This window comes from Equus caballus, chromosome 2, assembly GCF_041296265.1.
Source record: "Equus caballus isolate H_3958 breed thoroughbred chromosome 2, TB-T2T, whole genome shotgun sequence".
NCBI classification, from domain to species: domain Eukaryota; kingdom Metazoa; phylum Chordata; class Mammalia; order Perissodactyla; family Equidae; genus Equus; species Equus caballus.
This window is the reverse complement of record NC_091685.1, coordinates 19,703,763-19,720,309: the sequence shown is the minus strand read 5'-3', so window position 1 is coordinate 19,720,309 and position 16,547 is coordinate 19,703,763. Positions and strand designations below refer to the sequence as shown.

Genomic DNA, 16,547 nt, shown 5'->3' with positions numbered 1-16,547 from the left:
CTTTCCAGAAGCAGCCGGTGGTGGCCGCCTTTGCTAGAGGACGTATTTCCGGAGAGGCAGGCGCCGGATAGGCTGTGGAGAGGGAGTGGGCGGTTCTAAGCCTCCGGCCGCTTGGCTTGTTTCCGGTAGGATCAGTGGACGCGGCGGCTGAGGCTGTGGGAAACCGGCTTTGTGTACTGAGCTTGTCCAGGCGTGAGCAGACATGGCGGCGGCTTTTCGGAAGGCGGCCAAGTCCCGGCAGCGGGAACACCGAGAGCGAAGCCAGGTAGGACTGGACCGGCCCCACGAGCGCTAGCCCCTGGCCCCCTGTATCGCTCTCGCCTTACTCCCTTGGCCACCTTTGGATCCTAGTCTGTTCCGAACGTAGACGCTGTATGTAAATAAATGCAAATACATGCTAATGACGCCGGCGTCTTTGGGGGCGGAGCTTCGCGGCTCGAGGAGGAGGGGCTTTTCCCTCTCTAGGAAGAGAACCGGCTCCTCCCCATTCCTTGCGGATAATCCATGCTATCTTGCAAGGTTTCAGAGATGTAATTACATGAGAGATTGTGTGGAGAGTGCTTGATTTTCTCTAAGGAAGTTGACAAGGTCAAGGCTCGCATAGCCAGTAAATGCCCCGGCTGGAATTGGAACCCGCATCTAATGATGCTCAGCTCTGCCTGCTGCCTGTGGTGCCGTGAGCGAAGAGACTGACGTTAACGAACGTGGTATCATCACTACGTGTGGGCTTTGTAGTCCGTGAAGATCTCCCCTATACGCTTCTGGTTTATGGCCCACCCTGTAACGTTGGTATTTTCTATTCACATTAGACAGATGAGTAAACTGAGGTCCAGAGAGCAAAAGTGACTTGCCCAGTCAAAAACAACAAATGCAGGCAGAATAAACAGTTGTAGGACTTCTGTGGAAGGTGTGTCTGGTGGGAAGGTTGAGTAGAAATTCGTTTAATATATGCAGAATCCCTTTATCCATTCCACTGCTCTCAGGAATCACATAATATCCAGTCTGGAAAGGCCCTTAGAGCTCTCTGGTCCAACTTCATTTTACAGCTGGGCAAGAGAGGGAGAAGGATGTGTCTAAAGTTGTGTCACTGACAGTCTATCCCACTGTGGTGGGATAGAACCAAGGCTTCTTAACCACGATTCAGTCTTCCTGCTTCTTAGCATTTATCAGACATTTATTATGCACTTGCTGCGTGCTCAGTGGTGTGCTGGGAGCAATGGTGTAATTTGCCACCTGGTGTCGGGGACTATGTTTGGACCTGTCTGAAAGTAATAATAGCTCGAACTGCTTACTGTTTGCCAGAGCCAGACAGTGCAAGATGCTTTCCTCTCAGTATCTCATTTAACTCTAAACAGTGTGTGTGGAAGTAGGTGCTATTATTTTCTCACATTTGCAAATGGGGAAACTAAGGCTCAGAGAGGCTAAGTAAATTGCTCAAAGACATCCAGCTACTATAGCTGGCAGGCACCAAAGGCAGAAATCAGACCAAGTGCTTTGAATCCAGAGACTACTACAAGATGAATAAAGAGGCAGCTTTATAAGAAATGGCACATAAAAAATGCCAAATGAGGAATTTGAGTGGGAAGAGTAGAAATGGTGGGAAAGAATGTTAGGGCGAAACTGACTGGACTTAGAAGTCAATGATAATAGCTGTCCCGTTTGAGCCCTTACTCTCGCTAGGCACAGCCCTGCGTGCTTTACAAGGCCCATCTCATATAATCCTCTAGCCTCCCTGTGAGGTGGATGCTATCCTCATTTTACGAACGAGGAATCCGATGCTTAAAGAGATTGAATACTGTGTCCCAGGTCACAGTTGTAAGTAGTTGATTTCTATTAGCAGAGAAGAGAGAGGGCTTTCGAGGCTCGTCGTGAGCAGGACATGGCCCTGTCTGAGTAGGAATCTGTGGGAGAGGTGAGGCGTGCTGGAAAGGTGGCTAAACACATTGCCAAGAGCACTCCCTCTTAGGGGAAAGTTTGCACTGTATCCTCTCGGTCCTTCACTGAGGCAGTGGGGGAACTCCTGGCCTATTTTGTGCGGAGGGGGTGTGTGTAATTATGTGAACTATTTCAGATGCAATGCCAGGATTCCTTCTATACTGCAGATGTACATTCAAACGGACATACGCTATTTCAAGATTTCTGTGTCATATTGTTGGTCTTGGGACCCTTGAGTTTTCCTTCTCCACTCTGTCAACCTCCCTTTGTTTGCTATAATTATAAATTAGCAGGAGAGGCTTGGATGTTATTTGAAATATTGAGTTATTTGTTGCATCACGTTATTTTGTCGCAGGATAAAAGATGAGAAAGGTGACTGTTGAAAATCCCACCGAAATTATTAGGCAAATTGAAACAGTAGAGAAATGTATGTGCTTCCTCACGCGCGGAGATTGTTCAGAGGAGAAGAGGATACAGTCTAGTGGGCTGGAGAAGAGCACAGACTGGCTCCAGATAGAATGGGTTCTGGTTCTAGCTTTGCCACTGAGTAGTTCTGTGTTCTTGGGCACGTCATTCTCTAAACCCCATTCCCCTTCTGGAAAATTGGGATAACAGTAGTGTCTGCCTTACCTACTTTCCGTGATTGTTGTGGGGATTAAATGAGATTGTGTGTAATGAGCATAGCAGATTGCTTTGTAATGGGATAAGTGCTTGCTAAATGTGGCCTAATAGGATGATGTAGGCAAAAGCATCTAGCACTGACCCTGACGTATATTAAGTGCACAACAAATGCTAGGCTGTAGAAAGATAATACCAAGATTTAATCCTTGTACCTTCCATGCCATCCAAGTTCTGTGTTCGAGAAGGTATTTTCTATCGTACTTGGTTTTCTCTCAGACCTTGTGCCAAAAGTACAATAATAACAGTAAACATGTGCTGGCGGCTTGCTTTGGGCCAAGCCGTGTGCAGGCACCACCTCTTATAGATGCTCATTTGACCCTCACAAAACCATGTGAGGTACTTACCTTATTCTCATTTTACAGTTAGGAAACAGTGGCTCAGAGAAGTTAAGTGACTTGCCCAAGGTCACAGATTGTGAAGAGGTAAAGCTTGGATTTGAACCCAGTTCTCTAGACTCTAAATTTAGTTGCCTTACCACAGTTGCCTCCCTGTTACTATGTTTTCCCTTCGTAGTATTTTATAAACCCTTGGATTAAGTCTGTAGTAATTTTAGTACAACTGGCAACTGCCTGCTTAGTGCCGAGTCATTGTTGCCTCTCTCTGTCCTTAATAGGCCAAGAAACCTACTATGGCAGTGCTTGTGACCTCTGTGGCGGCCACATGGTCCCTCTGGTCCTTGGGCAGAGCCCAGTTGGGGGAGGGGAGGGAACAGAGTAGCGAGTTGGCTCCAAGGACAAGGCTTTGCTGAGCGCTCCAGAGGCTCTGGTTCCCGAGTCAGGTGTCGTGTCGATGTGGGTGTGCATTCGCTGAGGAAACTGAACACTTTTTTTTTCTTTTGTCTTCTAGCCCGGCTTTCGAAAACATCTGGGCCTGTTGGAGAAAAAGAAAGATTACAAACTTCGTGCAGAGTGAGTTGTGTCTCTGCTGGAGGTGTTGCCAAGAAAGCTTACAGCCTCCTTGCTCTGCGGCTGAATTGCCCGAGTGTCCGACAGGGGATAATTTCCTGCCATTGATAAGAGGCCAAAGCTCTGGCAGCCTGTCATACACTTTGCTGTGACCCCAAGCTTCTGTCTTTGTTTAGGCAGAGTGTTATTTATGTAACTGTAGTTGCATTGTGAATTTTTTTATGGTGTCGCTCCAGATCATCTTCTCACAGTGGCTTTGATTTGCTCCGGCCTTGGTGTTTGAGCCAAAAGCTGGGTCCTTTCTCTCTCGCTTTTCTTGAAGTGCACGATAGAATCTAAGATTCCTGTTGTTGAGTCTTACATCACTGCGTGTGTGGTGCGGAATGAGGAGATGTGAAAGATGGATTCATGAAACTGAGCGTGGGTGATAATGAACTCTGAAAACTCATAAAACAGTTATCCCCATTCTTCTTCTTCTTTAGCACTTTCTTTGCTAAATACTTTATAATTATTTGTTAGCCGTGCATGTCAGCTGAGGTCCTTTTTATGCTCCTGAAACAGAGGGGGATGGATTAAGTGATTTCCTCTGGGTCCTAGAGTTTTTAAGGCTAGTAATAACTGAGTGCTGTTATTGGGCCAGGCAGTGTTCTAGAAGATTTACCATTTTTATGTTCATTTATTCCTCCCAACAAGCTTCTGGGATACCATTATCATCATACCCATTTTACAGATTAAATTGGGGTACAGAGTGGTTAACTAACTTAGGCAAGGTTACTTAGCCAGAAGTGGCGGAGTCAAGGTTTGAACCCAGACAGTCTGGCTCCCGAGTCTACGATTCTAGTCACTCTGCTGTAGTGCACTGTGTCGTTTCTGAATCTCATGTGGTCACTTGATGCCCAGGCTTGCATCAGAACCCTGTCTAAGAAGTTTTAATTTGTGCTTTGTTTGGGCTCTTCCTGTAATGATATAAATGGCACTAAAACATGTGAGATGGGGACAGCTCCTTTCTGGTGGGGCTGGGATAGGAGAGGACCTGCAGAGACCCGAGCTCAGCATCAGTAACAGTGGAGTCTGGAGCAAATCTAATCGTTGCTTTGGCTTTTTTGAGTTTTCATTTCGTGTGAGCTCTAGATGCTTGTACGGTTGGCCCGTTGTGAGAGTTTTTTTCTTTTTTGCTATGCACCTTGTTTCACCTGCTTTTCAGTGACTACCGAAAAAAGCAAGAATACCTCAGAACTCTCCGGAAGAAGGCTCTTGAAAAGAATCCAGATGAATTCTACTATAAAATGACTCGAGTTAAACTCCAGGTGGGTGCCTAATGTATCAGCTGGTGTTTTGAGCTCCAGCTCAGTAAGGAAAATAGGTGGGGGACAAGATGGAGAGAGTGGATCCTTGGCCTTTATTGAGCGTTTCTCCACTGGGTCCAGGTGCTCCTGGTCAGTATCCAGGGGAAAACTGCCCCCTCATGAGCAGCATGCATTTCTGCCCCCGAATCTGAGTTGTCTTATGCCTGGAGCTGCTCTGAGGGCGCGTGACTGGAGGTGCTAAATTGAGCATGCACCTTGGGGCCTAGTGTTTTGGACTGCTGTTGCATAAAGCACTTGGTTGTCTTTGTTCCAACCACAAACTATGCCATCAGCTTACTAATAATTTTCCTCTAATAGGAAATGTATCTTTTAAATTTGGATTTCAGGATGGAGTTCATGTTATTAAGGAGACTAAGGAAGAGGTGACTCCCGAACAGCTGAAACTGATGAGAACTCAGGATGTCAAATATATAGAAATGAAAAGGGTGGCAGAAGCTAAGGTAACAACTGAAACTCTTTGTTCTGATGTATTTGTGTCGGTTAAGAGAAGTATAAATCCCCCATCTCAGGTTATAAGTTGCTTTCTTCTGGCATGTACAGTCTTAAATTGTGCTTAATTGTGATAATGATTTAGACGTATAGTCGGCATGGTGGAGTGGAAAGAGTTCAAGTTTGGGAATGAGACAGACTTAGGTTTGAATTCTGGCTCTGCCCTTTATTAGCCCCCTGATTGTGGACAAGTTAACCTCCCTGAGGCTGTTTCCTCATTTCTGTGCCGGGGGATTGTTGTAAGGATTGAGTTTCGTGGAATGCCTAGCCCAGCCCCTGAGGCGTGGTTGGTGCTTGATAAATTTTAGGGGTCCTTTCCTTTAAAAGAGTGAAGCAGATTCTTTGCTGGCTGCTGCTGATGATGTGAAATGGTTTACACTTCTGCGAATTTATTTCGGCTAGCCTAGAAGAACCCAATATAAAATGAGACCATATTCTGTGTTCTAGAAAATTGAAAGACTAAAATCAGAGCTCCATCTGCTGGATTTCCAGGGGAAGCAACAGAATAAGCATGTGTTCTTTTTTGACACCAAAAAGGAAGGTATGAAATGTTTGAAGCTTTCTGGGCCAGTGTGTCATATTGGTCTGTGTTGGTTGGTGTTAGAGACAGACAGTGCCTTAAGGATTCTCTTGACTTTTAGTTGAACAGTTTGATGTTGCAACTCACCTGCGAACAGCCCCGGAACTCATCGACAGAGTCTTTAATAGACCCACGATAGAGACCTTGCAGAAGGAGAAAGTGAAAGGAGTTACCTATCAGACTCGCCTTAAGGTAATTTTCCTGCTTTTCTTCAGGTCTGAGCTTAGGGGAATGAAGGTTCCTTTTTTTTGGGGGGAAGATTAGCCTTGAGCTAATATCTGCTGCCAATCCTCCTCTTTTTGCTGAGGATGACTGGCCCTGAGCTAACATCTGTGTCCATCTTCCTCTACTTTATATATGGAATGCCTGCCACAGCGTGGCTTGCCAAGTGGTGCCATGTCTGCACCCAGGATCCGAACTGGCAAACCCTGGGCCGCCGAAGCAGAACGTGCGCACTTAACCACTGCGCCACTGGGCCAGCCCCTGGCCACTGTTCCTAATGTAGTTCTATGTGGAAAACTCTTGAAGTTCTCTTAGCAAGGTGGAAGGAGGCTTTGCTGATGGGGATGGAAGTGGAGGAGGGTTCCTTGGTTTCTAAGACTGGAGGCCATGTGGCACAGTGGTCAGGAGCTGAGGTTCTGGCCTTTCGATCTGCCTTTGAATGCCAGCTCTGACCCTGGGCTTCAGGCTTTCAGTGCTTGTAAGGGATGCCGGTGGTTTTGAAATGTAGAGAAAGGAGGGGATGCTGAAGATGAAGGGATGTGGTATGCTTTGATATTGAACCTTTAGTAGTGAATACACATATTGAAAATTTTGCATTGACCTTTCCTTACGGTGCTTTCCATGACCGTAACTGGGTTTGTGCAGGAGACACGCTTTTCCTCAAAGCCTTCTGGAGTTGAACTCTCACTTCTGAGTGATTCATTTAAAAAAATGCTGTCAATGTGTTTCAAGCAGACAGCTGTTCTGTTTTGATTTGAATCATTTACACCGCATCAGCTTCGCTTCCAATGTTTAATTTCACAGCAGTTTCTCTAGCTCAGAGGCAGCTAAACTTGCTTTAGTAATATAAATACCCCTAATTAGTTTGACTATATTGGGTAATCCCATAAATTTGACAGTCTGTGCAATAAAGTGAAAACAAAAGCTGTCTGAAGCCACTGCTGTGAGACTCTGCTAGAATTGGTGAATTGTTTCCGTCTGAGGCCCAGTAATATTCCCCTCTATGTAGATAACACTTCCAGCTGAGGAGCCGGCTGACTAGTGTTCTCGTGATAACCCTGTTTGTCAATTAGTTGTATTTTCAATTAGCTGTATCACCGACACTTCTCAAGTGTTGCAGTAGTCCCTGAAGAGATTGGTGTTCCAAACGCCTGTGTAGACTAGTTTGCTAGCACACCTTTTGAGAGTTTGGCAAGGTTGGGATCTTGCCCTTTGTATCTAGTAGTGTTGTTTCTTTTGGTTGTTTCGTTTAAAGCACAATTATCTTTATTAAGAGACTGCTGGTGTGGAGTTGCAAGGGAACTTTTAGTCGGTAACTTGGAGGGGGTGACAATCCGTGAATGGGCTTTACGAAGTCTGAACACTCTCTTCCCACATGGAAGTTTTGTGCAAATGGGTATATATGTGTGTACAAGTTAGTACAAACACATGTACATTTATTTCAAGCAAGAAATCAAAGCTTTTGTCAATGTCTCAGAGGTTTGTGAGTCCCCAAAGTTTAAGGACCACTGGTCTTTGAGGAGTCATCAGCAGGGAGAATTCTCACGTGAGCTTCTGCTGAGAATGTCCTGCTCCTTTTTTTTTTTTTTTGAGGAAGATCAGCCCTGAGCTAACTGCTGCCAATCCTCCTCTTTTTGCTGAGGAAGACTGGCCCTGAGCTAACATGCGTGCCCATCTTCCTCTACTTTATATGTGGGATGCCTGCCACAGCATGGCTTGCCAAGCGGTGCCATGTCCGCACCCGGGATCCGAACCAGCAAACCCCAGGCTGCCGAAGTGGAATGTGCGCTCTTAACCACTGCGCCACTGGGCCAGCCTCCTGTCCTGCTCTTTGGAGTCTGTGGTTCTCAGACACCAGTGCATCACGTGGTGCCCCTTCTATTCTGTACTCACGTCATGTAGGGTTTCCAGTACTGGTTTATTCCTGCGTCACCTTAGGGAACCGGGATGCTCACACAAAGCTTGAGGCAGCTTAGTGTAGTGGTGGAAAGTTTCCTGGGATCTTTGCGCCTCTCAGGCCGTCCTGACTCTGCTCCAGGTGAACCACGTGGCCCTGGGCAAGTCTCCAAGGTTCCGTTCAGCTCTAGGATGTGATGTTCCTAAAATGGACAGCTTTATGGTATCTCGTTACGTTGATTCTGGAGTGAGGAGGGAATTGATGAAACCATTTATGTATCTGGGCTTAAGTGGATCTAAGATACCGTTTCCTCCTCATTTTTATCCTGTTTTATTGAAAATGCGTGTTTCTCTTCTGCAGCGGATAGCTAAAGAGAGGCAGAAGCAGTATGACTGCCTGACCCAGAGGATCGAGCGCGAGAAGAAATTGTTCGTTATCGCACAGAAAATTCAAACACGCAAAGATCTTCTGGTGAGGAGAGCCGTAGGCCTGCGTGGTTTTTTTCCCCCTCCTTGTAAAGGTCTTTACTGAGCCTGGATTTCAGCTGTGTGTAAATCAACCCACGTGAAAATGTCTGCTCCTTGGGGGCAGTGGTTTGAGCCAGTGTCTGTTACTCTGACAGTGTTGAAATGCTCCTTGATTAAGAAGGTAATAAGGGGCTTATTAGTCAGAGCTTTGGAACAGCAAAGGGTAGGATCGGGTAGCACATGAACTTTATAGCTTATGAGCAGCTATCTGTAACATTTAAACAGGTTAACAAAACACTGCGTGTCACTCATTGGTGTTTAAAAATAGACAACATCGTGTAGTTAAATAGCAGAGCTAAGGAATATAAGATGCCCCTTTCATATTATTATCATTCCTCTAAATGTCAGGTTCTTCAGCTTTGCAGACCATCTAGGTCTGCCTTTCTCAGCTGGGGTTCCGTGAGAGAATAAACCCTACAAAAAATGATTTGAATGCTTCTCAGTTTTCCCGAGAACTTCTAGACAGCGAGTACCATTCTAGATGCCCGGGGGAGACGTTGCTTTGTCGCCTGGGGAGGCCGGAGGGCTTTGCCCCTTGTGACCTTGGGGAAGGGCTGAGTTTGGGGCTTTCAGAAAGGTGCTTGATGAACCTTCCTATTTCACAAAACCCCCTCCTACTCTTTACTGGTAACCTTTTTACTCTTTTATAGGATAAAACTCGGAAAGTAAAGGTGAAGAAAGAAACAGTGAACTCCCCAGCAATTTACAAATTTCAGAGTCGTCGAAAACGTTGAAGGGTTATGCATAAGCCTTGTCATTCCGCATGGAAAAGAATTCTGTTTTTTTTTTCCAGTAACTTCAAATTCCATTAGTCTAGATGACTTGGTTTTCCTGTTTGTAACCATAATTTATTGTAGGTCTGACATTTGATACGAACCACATTAAAGCCCCTTTCCCTGTCTTAATGTTTGTGGGTTGTGAAATCAGTCTTACTTTTATATACTTCCGTTTTTTTCGTTATGAAAGTTAAATAATCTCATTACAGCAAATTTGGAAAATAAATGAGTTCATCCCTAATCCCAGTACTTATTCAAGAACAGCAAATAATTATCACCTACTTACACTGCTAGGAACTAGGGCACTGGAGGTGAACAACTACCGTGAGCATTCTGGTTGGTTTGCTCCGTTTCGTGAAGGTATGCGCTGGTTTTTGTGTTTGGTAGTTGTAACTGTAGTAAACAATTTTATATCCTGCTTTTTTCACTTAAGTATTAAATCATTAGCTCTCTTCCATTTTGTTACATCATTAAATTTTTTAAAAGTAATATATGCTCATAGTAAAAATTAAATATTTTTAATGTTTGCATAGTGTTTTATCCAGTGGCTAGACTGGTTTTACCCTCATTCATTCATTATTGGATATTCAGGTGGCTTTCTTAAATTAGCCAAGGAGGAATTTTTTTCTTTTACACTTCAGAGCTGCAGACAGAAACCTTTGGAGCTAGGAACGCACAGGGGCACCGATTCTTTACCGATGCAGCTCACATCAGAACAGACCTGGCTCTGTGTTCCTGCCCTCTGCGCTCCTGGTCACTTCCTGATTCCAAGGCTCTAAATGGCTTGGTACAGACCTTCTCCCTGCAGATACGGACCTCAGGGTGTGTGTGGCAGCTTCGTTCTCTTCCCAGAGTCTCACCCCTCCCTTCCCTGCCCATATAGGGATGGTAGGCCGAGGCCAGTCGGGATGGGACTGAGCATGCCTAGAGCACCTGTGGGAGGAGCGGGTTTCTGGGAGGCTTGCTGACGCCTCTCCCCCTGGAGGGGAGCAGCTGTGCGTGGATGATAAAGATGAAAAAAGTCATCATTAAAACTCAGTAAGTTCCCATGGCTGCTAGGTTCCTGTACAAAGGCTAAGTGAAAGCCTGTTTTCTCAGGGCCTCCCCGGCGGGATTCAGCTCTGGGGCCCCGAAAAGTAGGAGGAAAGGCCAGAGGAAGAGAAGCCAGCAGCTTTGCCTTCAGGAAGGAGGTGCTTCCCAGTCTCTGCGTGGATTCCCTTCTGAGGAGGGGCTGAGCTGAGTAAACGTTGATAGTCTTATGACGGAGGCATCTGGGGACTTGAGTCCCGAGCCCGGGAAGGGACTCCTCACAGGGTGTTGGACAGGGGAGGGAACAGATCAAGCAGCACTCTGTTCCTGGGACAACAGCTGAGGCTGCTGCTCTGACTCTCTCCCCCGCCCCTGCTGGGTGGGAAGGGTGGGAGGAGGACAGGGAGTATACCTAAATGCCTTCTGAAGCACATGCCCACACAAAGGGACACACCTGTTACAGGCTCTGGCATCAATAGATGCACACTCAGATGTACCACTCAGGCCTCACAAACCAGGTGCGTGCACATCCACGTACCCTCTGGTACACGAACACACCACCAGGGTTTCACATACACAGATGATACCCGCACAAGTCCTTACACGATACATACATCCCAGTGATGCTTGCAGAGGCTTGTGCCCAGGCCACATGGAGCAGGAAGGCCCATCCTCTTGGAGTGCTGTAAGCTCCAGGCTAGAGGTAATCAGAGAGCTATATGGGGATGTAACTAGGTGTCTTGAGTTGCTGTTAAACTTAGGATTGTCTCTGAGGCCTAAGGATTCTAAGGGAAGAGATTGGCCGCCCCTTGTGATTAACCCAAGACAGGCCTCATGGATCCGGAAAACAGGCCAGGGCTTTGAAGCTGTGGTGCTCAGTGGGGCCTCAGGCTCCTGGCTCCGCTCGGGAGGGGAACAGACCTGCTTCCTCAGGACCCCCGCTTCCAGTCCCAGCAGGTGTTTTGGGCTCTCGGGGGCAGTCTGCTTTGGCGGTGCCGAGGGGAATGTGGGCAGCCTACGGAGGTGGAGCGTTTCCCTGAGTCAGAGCCCGTGTGGTTCAGGCCTCTTGTACAGACCAGGACTCTAAAGCAGCGTCTACGTGGATGACGTGGACCCCCCCAGTCTCCGCAGCAGAGAACTGACCAGCCTGGCTCAGTCTTAGTCCTTTGCCACATCTTGGGGCCCTTCTGACCAAAGCGGGAGAGTGTCAAGCCCTAGCTTTATTCTTGAATAAGATCTTTTGACTCCAAAGGGAACTGACTCCCGGCAACAGGGTGGGAAAGGGCCCAGTAGGTGGAGCTGCTGCCCCTTCGCTGGGCTTAGTTCTCAGGGTGCTGTGCTGGTGTCCACCCACTTAGCACGCTTTGCTTCTGCCGAAAGCATCCTGTCCTCAGCATCCTGTACTCCGTAGGCACTTCGTAGGTATTTGTTTATTGGATTTAAAGCATAGGGGACAGCTCTTGTGAAAAAAGATTTTCCTCATCCCCACTCCCCCAGCTTGAGATTAGCGTGGCCCCAAGACGAGGACTGTGCACGAAAGGGCTTTCCCCTCACATTTCTAGTGAGAACCACGGAGGAAGCATGTCTTGGAGTCCCAGGATGTGCAGAAGGTGGAGATGGCCGAGGCTCCCCACATGCAGTTGTGAGTGTTTACAGCCTGCTGTCTCTCCCCGTGCTGCTGGCTGTGGGACAGTGAGCAATTAGAGCTGCGCACCCTCCAGGGAAGGCAGCCAGCAGACGCAGACTCGCTCTGCCTACCTGTGGAGGCCGGTGAGGGCAGGGCCTGTTGGGACTTGAAGGAGTGAGGCAAGTGGGTGTATGGTGCTGGCCTCCCTGCCTCCAGCTCTCCCGGCACGGCAGTTCACAGAGCCTCATGCACAGGGTGTTGGGGAAGGGCAGGCCGAAGCTTGGGTGGGAGTCATGGCGCAGAGCCCCAGGTGCGTGGAGGAATTGAGGGCAGACCTGAAATACCGACTTCGGGTTTCTTGGGCTTGTGCAGCTGCCTGCTAGGGTCAAGAGGGTGCACTCTCTCGCCAGCCAGGTCACGGGGCCTCCCTGCTGGCAGGGCTCCCCCCCAGCTCCATGGGTCTGTCTCAGCAGGAAGTCCAGGGAAGGGTCAGAGAGAAGCTACACAACTACCACCAGGCGCAGGGGTGCCTGCCCCAAGTCCACCTCTTAGAGGTAGGAGGCTCAAGTGGATGCCCAGGTCGTGCTTCTGCTTGTTCTCCTTTCCTAAACTGCTCTGGTCGGAGGAAAAACATCTCTCCTGCTTCTTCAGACTGCCTGTACGGAGTCTCCTTGTTCCTTATTCCTGGATCTGTCATCATCACGTGAGAAAGTGCTGCCTCATCTCTCTCTCTCCTAACCAAAGTTTCTACCTGGTTCTCCCTGTCCAGTCTTGTCTGCTTCACTTGATGGCCCTCGTAATGGCAACGGCTGTCTCCTCTCTCACGTGAGGGAAGCAGATTGCTTGGTGCTGGGCAGTGGTGCAGTCCTGAGCCCTCGGCTTCATGGGGTGGTAGTGGAGGCTGGTCCAGAACAGAGACAAGGACCTAGCTATTTCTAGGCAGGAGTTTATCTGGGGACTGCTGTGTTTGGGGTTGAGGGGGGGATGGAAGCCCTTTCCTCCTGTTGTCTGTCACCTGACATCCTTGCTCAGATCATAAGTGTTAATGAAATTGTGGTGTCCTGGAGGCAGCTGGGCTGCACCCCCCTGCCGCCCCGAATCAGAATGACTCATTTACAGCTTTCTCCAAGTTACCCCAAAGGCTTCTCTCTGAGGTGACACATGTGGGGAGTTGGTTTCAGGTTTCATGTTTTCACATTACTGGGTGGAAAAAAAAAACCTTTCCAAACCAAAAAACCAGCTTCTACAGCAGAAACAACTTGTCCCGAGAGCACTGAAAATTTCCCCATCCTCTCTCCTCAGCTGCTCGGCAGCAGAGCCCAGGGACGGAGGGGTGAAGGGGCGGGGTTGGAGCCAGTCGAGTAGTGTTGGGGCAGCCCCTTTGGAGGTGGCAGCGCTTGCCTTCCTGCTTCAAGGCAGGGGAGGACTTGGCAGGGCCCTCGAGCTCTGGAGCCTGTGGTCTCCAGTGGCCAGCAGTGGATGGCCAGGGTACTGGGACAGTCAGCTCCGGATGGGCAGGGGCCAGGGAAGGAAGCCCCCATCTCGCATCTCTAGCTAATTTGATCCCAGGAGGTTGGGGGCAAACATCCCTCCCGCAGAGAGGGCTCTTTAAAGGTGGAGTGGTAGGTGGGAGGATGCACTGTCCATCTGGCACTTGGGGACTGGGGGTGCCACTCGCTTCTGCTCCTGGCTGGTAGCATTATAAGCCACCCCCCGACAGGGGCAGATGGCCTCCGTGGCAGATGGAGACTAGGCCAGCAGTGGCTGGGTGAGCTTTCTAGTCTCAGCCTGGTCTCCCTGGCTAATAAGACAATCCAGAGGGGCAGTAACAGGGCTGTGAGTGTGAGTGTGTGTGTGTGTGTGTGTGTAGAGATGGAGTCCTGGCCTTGTTGGGCCATTCTGGGGGAGAAGTAAAGAAGGACCCCCAGATGGAGTCAGTGGATCTTCGGGGTACACCTAAGTTTGCCATGTAGGGGGGCACTTGCTCAGGGCCCTGACACTGCTCACCTGCCGTGGCTCGCGAAGCTGCCCAGTTAGTTCTCCAGTGAAGGGATGGTCCCTGGGGTGGGAGTCTCTGCTGCAGCTGGAGCCTGGTGGCTTGATGCAGACCCCCTGCCAGGTCCCCGGAGCTGTGACTTGGGCAGCGGCTCCTCCCAGAGGATGCGCCAGTTTATTATGCGCTCGGGCTCCCTCACTGCGCAGGCAGGCAGCGGCCTTCATTAGCGGAGGAGCTGGGGTCTGTTTTGGCTGCCTCATCAGCATCAGTGAACTGCGTCCCTGCGAGATTTGATACAATTTAATTAACCTAATTAAAAGCTCTGATTGCAGAGATGATTGGGGTAGCGCCAGCAGCGACTGCATATTTATAATGAGCTGCAAGGTGTGGGACCGCAGCCAAACGCCACGCATCCTAATGAGCGGGAGCCGGGAGCCAGGGAGCGGGAGAGGGAGCGTTTATTTTTGGCAACAATGCCCAGTTCCTCCCTGCCAGAGAGTCAGAGACCCAGGGAGCAGGGACGGACCTGCCCACCCGGCTCTTCTGCGAAAGGTGGAAGCAGGAGGGTGTGCTCCCCACGAGTCCTTGTGCCTTTGGACGCCCACACGAACGCACAATGCTCGTGTTTTCTGCCTGCAGCGTGGGGGCTGGGACCCCAGCAATGCACTTTTCCTGCCTCTCTCTATCGCTGGGAATCAGGGGCTGCCTGCTGAACCATGAGCCCCGGTCTGAGGAAATGGTTCAGCAGAACCGCTTCGCTCTCAAGACTTCCGGATCCCTGGGCTGTTCTCTTAAACTTGCCAAGGAAGATCCGAGGCGGACAGGATTTGCTGAGAGGCTGAGCGGGGGTCAGAAAAGGGATCTGAAAGCCCAAGAGACCCAGGTGAGGATCCTGGGCCTGGAGCAGCCAGGAGAAACAGGAGAGATGAAGTCCCAGGCCACCTCCCCTGGACTCTCCTCTCCTCTCCCACTGCCTCTGTCTGGGGAGTCTTGGTTTGTCTGACTCAGCGTTTCCGCTGTAAATCACGTCTAATAATAACGAGAGTGAGAGCTGTGGCAGAGATGCTGTGGGTGAAGGGGGCACCGGTGAGAAGGAGCACACTGCCCAGGTGCAGAGGGGTGTCGAGCAGGGAGGGAGCTCTGGGCTGGCAGGAAGGGAGGCTCTGGAAGCCACGGTCAGAGGCCTGGGGGGGAGAAGGTGGGAGCAGCCCTGCCCTGGACCCCCGTCCCTGTCCCTGCTCAGAGCTTGTGTAGGTCGTGAGCTCAGCTGGGCTGGCCCAGCCCCCCAGTGCTCTGAGTGCCGCCAGGACAAGATGAGATTTGTCCCCAGCCCACCTTGCAGAGCTGCAGCTGTTTAGTTCCCTTATCAATCTTCTCTGTGGGTTTAATCATCTCTCTGTCATCCTGCTGGGGCAGCCCTCCCCTTGCTGGAATCCCGGCTTGCCTCCTGTCCCCTTCCCCCAGACATAAGCATCTTCCCCGACCTGACTTCCCTTGTAGGAGACAGAGGGTGGGCCACATGGCTTTGCCCCAGGTTTAGTCCCAGTGGCGGGGGTGGGGGTCCTTGTTTTTGCAAGGAGTACGTAGGGAGTAGGTGTGGGTAGAGGTGGCACTGGCAGAGAATCTGTCCTATTTGAGTCCCCAGGGTCTTTGGCTCCATCCCAGGCTGGGTAGGACAGAGGTCTAGAGGTTGGCCATGAGGACCTCTAGCCCAGATCCAGGAGATTCTTGTGTAGGTGCAAGAGTGGCCATCTCTTCCTTCTTCCTCCCTTCTGCCAGCCACTTGGGAGCTGCGTCCACCCACAGTGGTCCAGCCAGCCAGCTTTGTCTGGCCTCTTTCCCTGGGTGGGTCCTGTGGAGCTAGGCCCAGTGGAGCCTTGTGGGCTCAGGGGCCCGTGGGCAGGAACCACGAGCCCACAGTTTTGCGTGCATCTTGGAAAAGAGGGCGCCCAGGAGTCAATGGAGCCTGTGTTGTGGTCCAGGCTGAAAGCCAGGGCGCAAGGGGCTCTGGGTCCCATCCCAGTGCTGACGTGCAAGATGACCTTCAGGGCAACTCTTTGGCCCTCTCTGCTTCACTCTCTTTCCCCTCCAGAGCATTCGGGGAATGGGAAGGCAGGGGGGTGGCATGGGATGGTGTATGTACCCCTGAGAGGGAACACGAGAAAGAGGGCCCTTCCTCTCCCTCTTCGCCATTCCCACTCAAGTACTCTCGGTGTCAATGGAAAGTTGGCTCCTTCCCATTTCTCAGAAGGAAATGGGAAGTCCCAAAGAGGGATAGGATCGGGCTGAGCATCACCTAGTTTGTCCTCAAGGCAGGGGCTGAGAGACCCCCTCAGAGGGTCCTCTCAGGAGGGGACCACAGGTTCTGGGTGGGCACTGACTAGTCTTGGGCTGGAGGGGGCTTGTCCCGTTCAACCCAAGGCTGCGTTCTGTAGGACAATGGCGTGTTGATGAAGCTTTGGTCTTGATCTCACATGACCTGATGGGGGTGGATGGACTGCACGTGGCTGAGCCGC

At 50.0% G+C, this 16,547-nt stretch overlaps 1 protein-coding gene across 1 annotated transcript; it reads left to right on the top strand.

Annotated features, from left to right (window-relative positions):
- Positions 1 to 124: 124 nt before the first annotated feature.
- On the top strand, positions 125 to 9,508 carry UTP11 (UTP11 small subunit processome component). The gene is made up of 8 exons (XM_001503545.7): positions 125 to 265; positions 3,463 to 3,524; positions 4,726 to 4,828; positions 5,215 to 5,328; positions 5,825 to 5,918; positions 6,019 to 6,149; positions 8,437 to 8,547; positions 9,254 to 9,508. The coding sequence occupies exons 1-8, from the start codon at positions 203 to 205 to the stop codon at positions 9,335 to 9,337; spliced, it is 762 nt and encodes a 253-aa protein (XP_001503595.1). The 5' UTR covers positions 125 to 202; the 3' UTR covers positions 9,338 to 9,508.
- Positions 9,509 to 16,547: the final 7,039 nt, after the last annotated feature.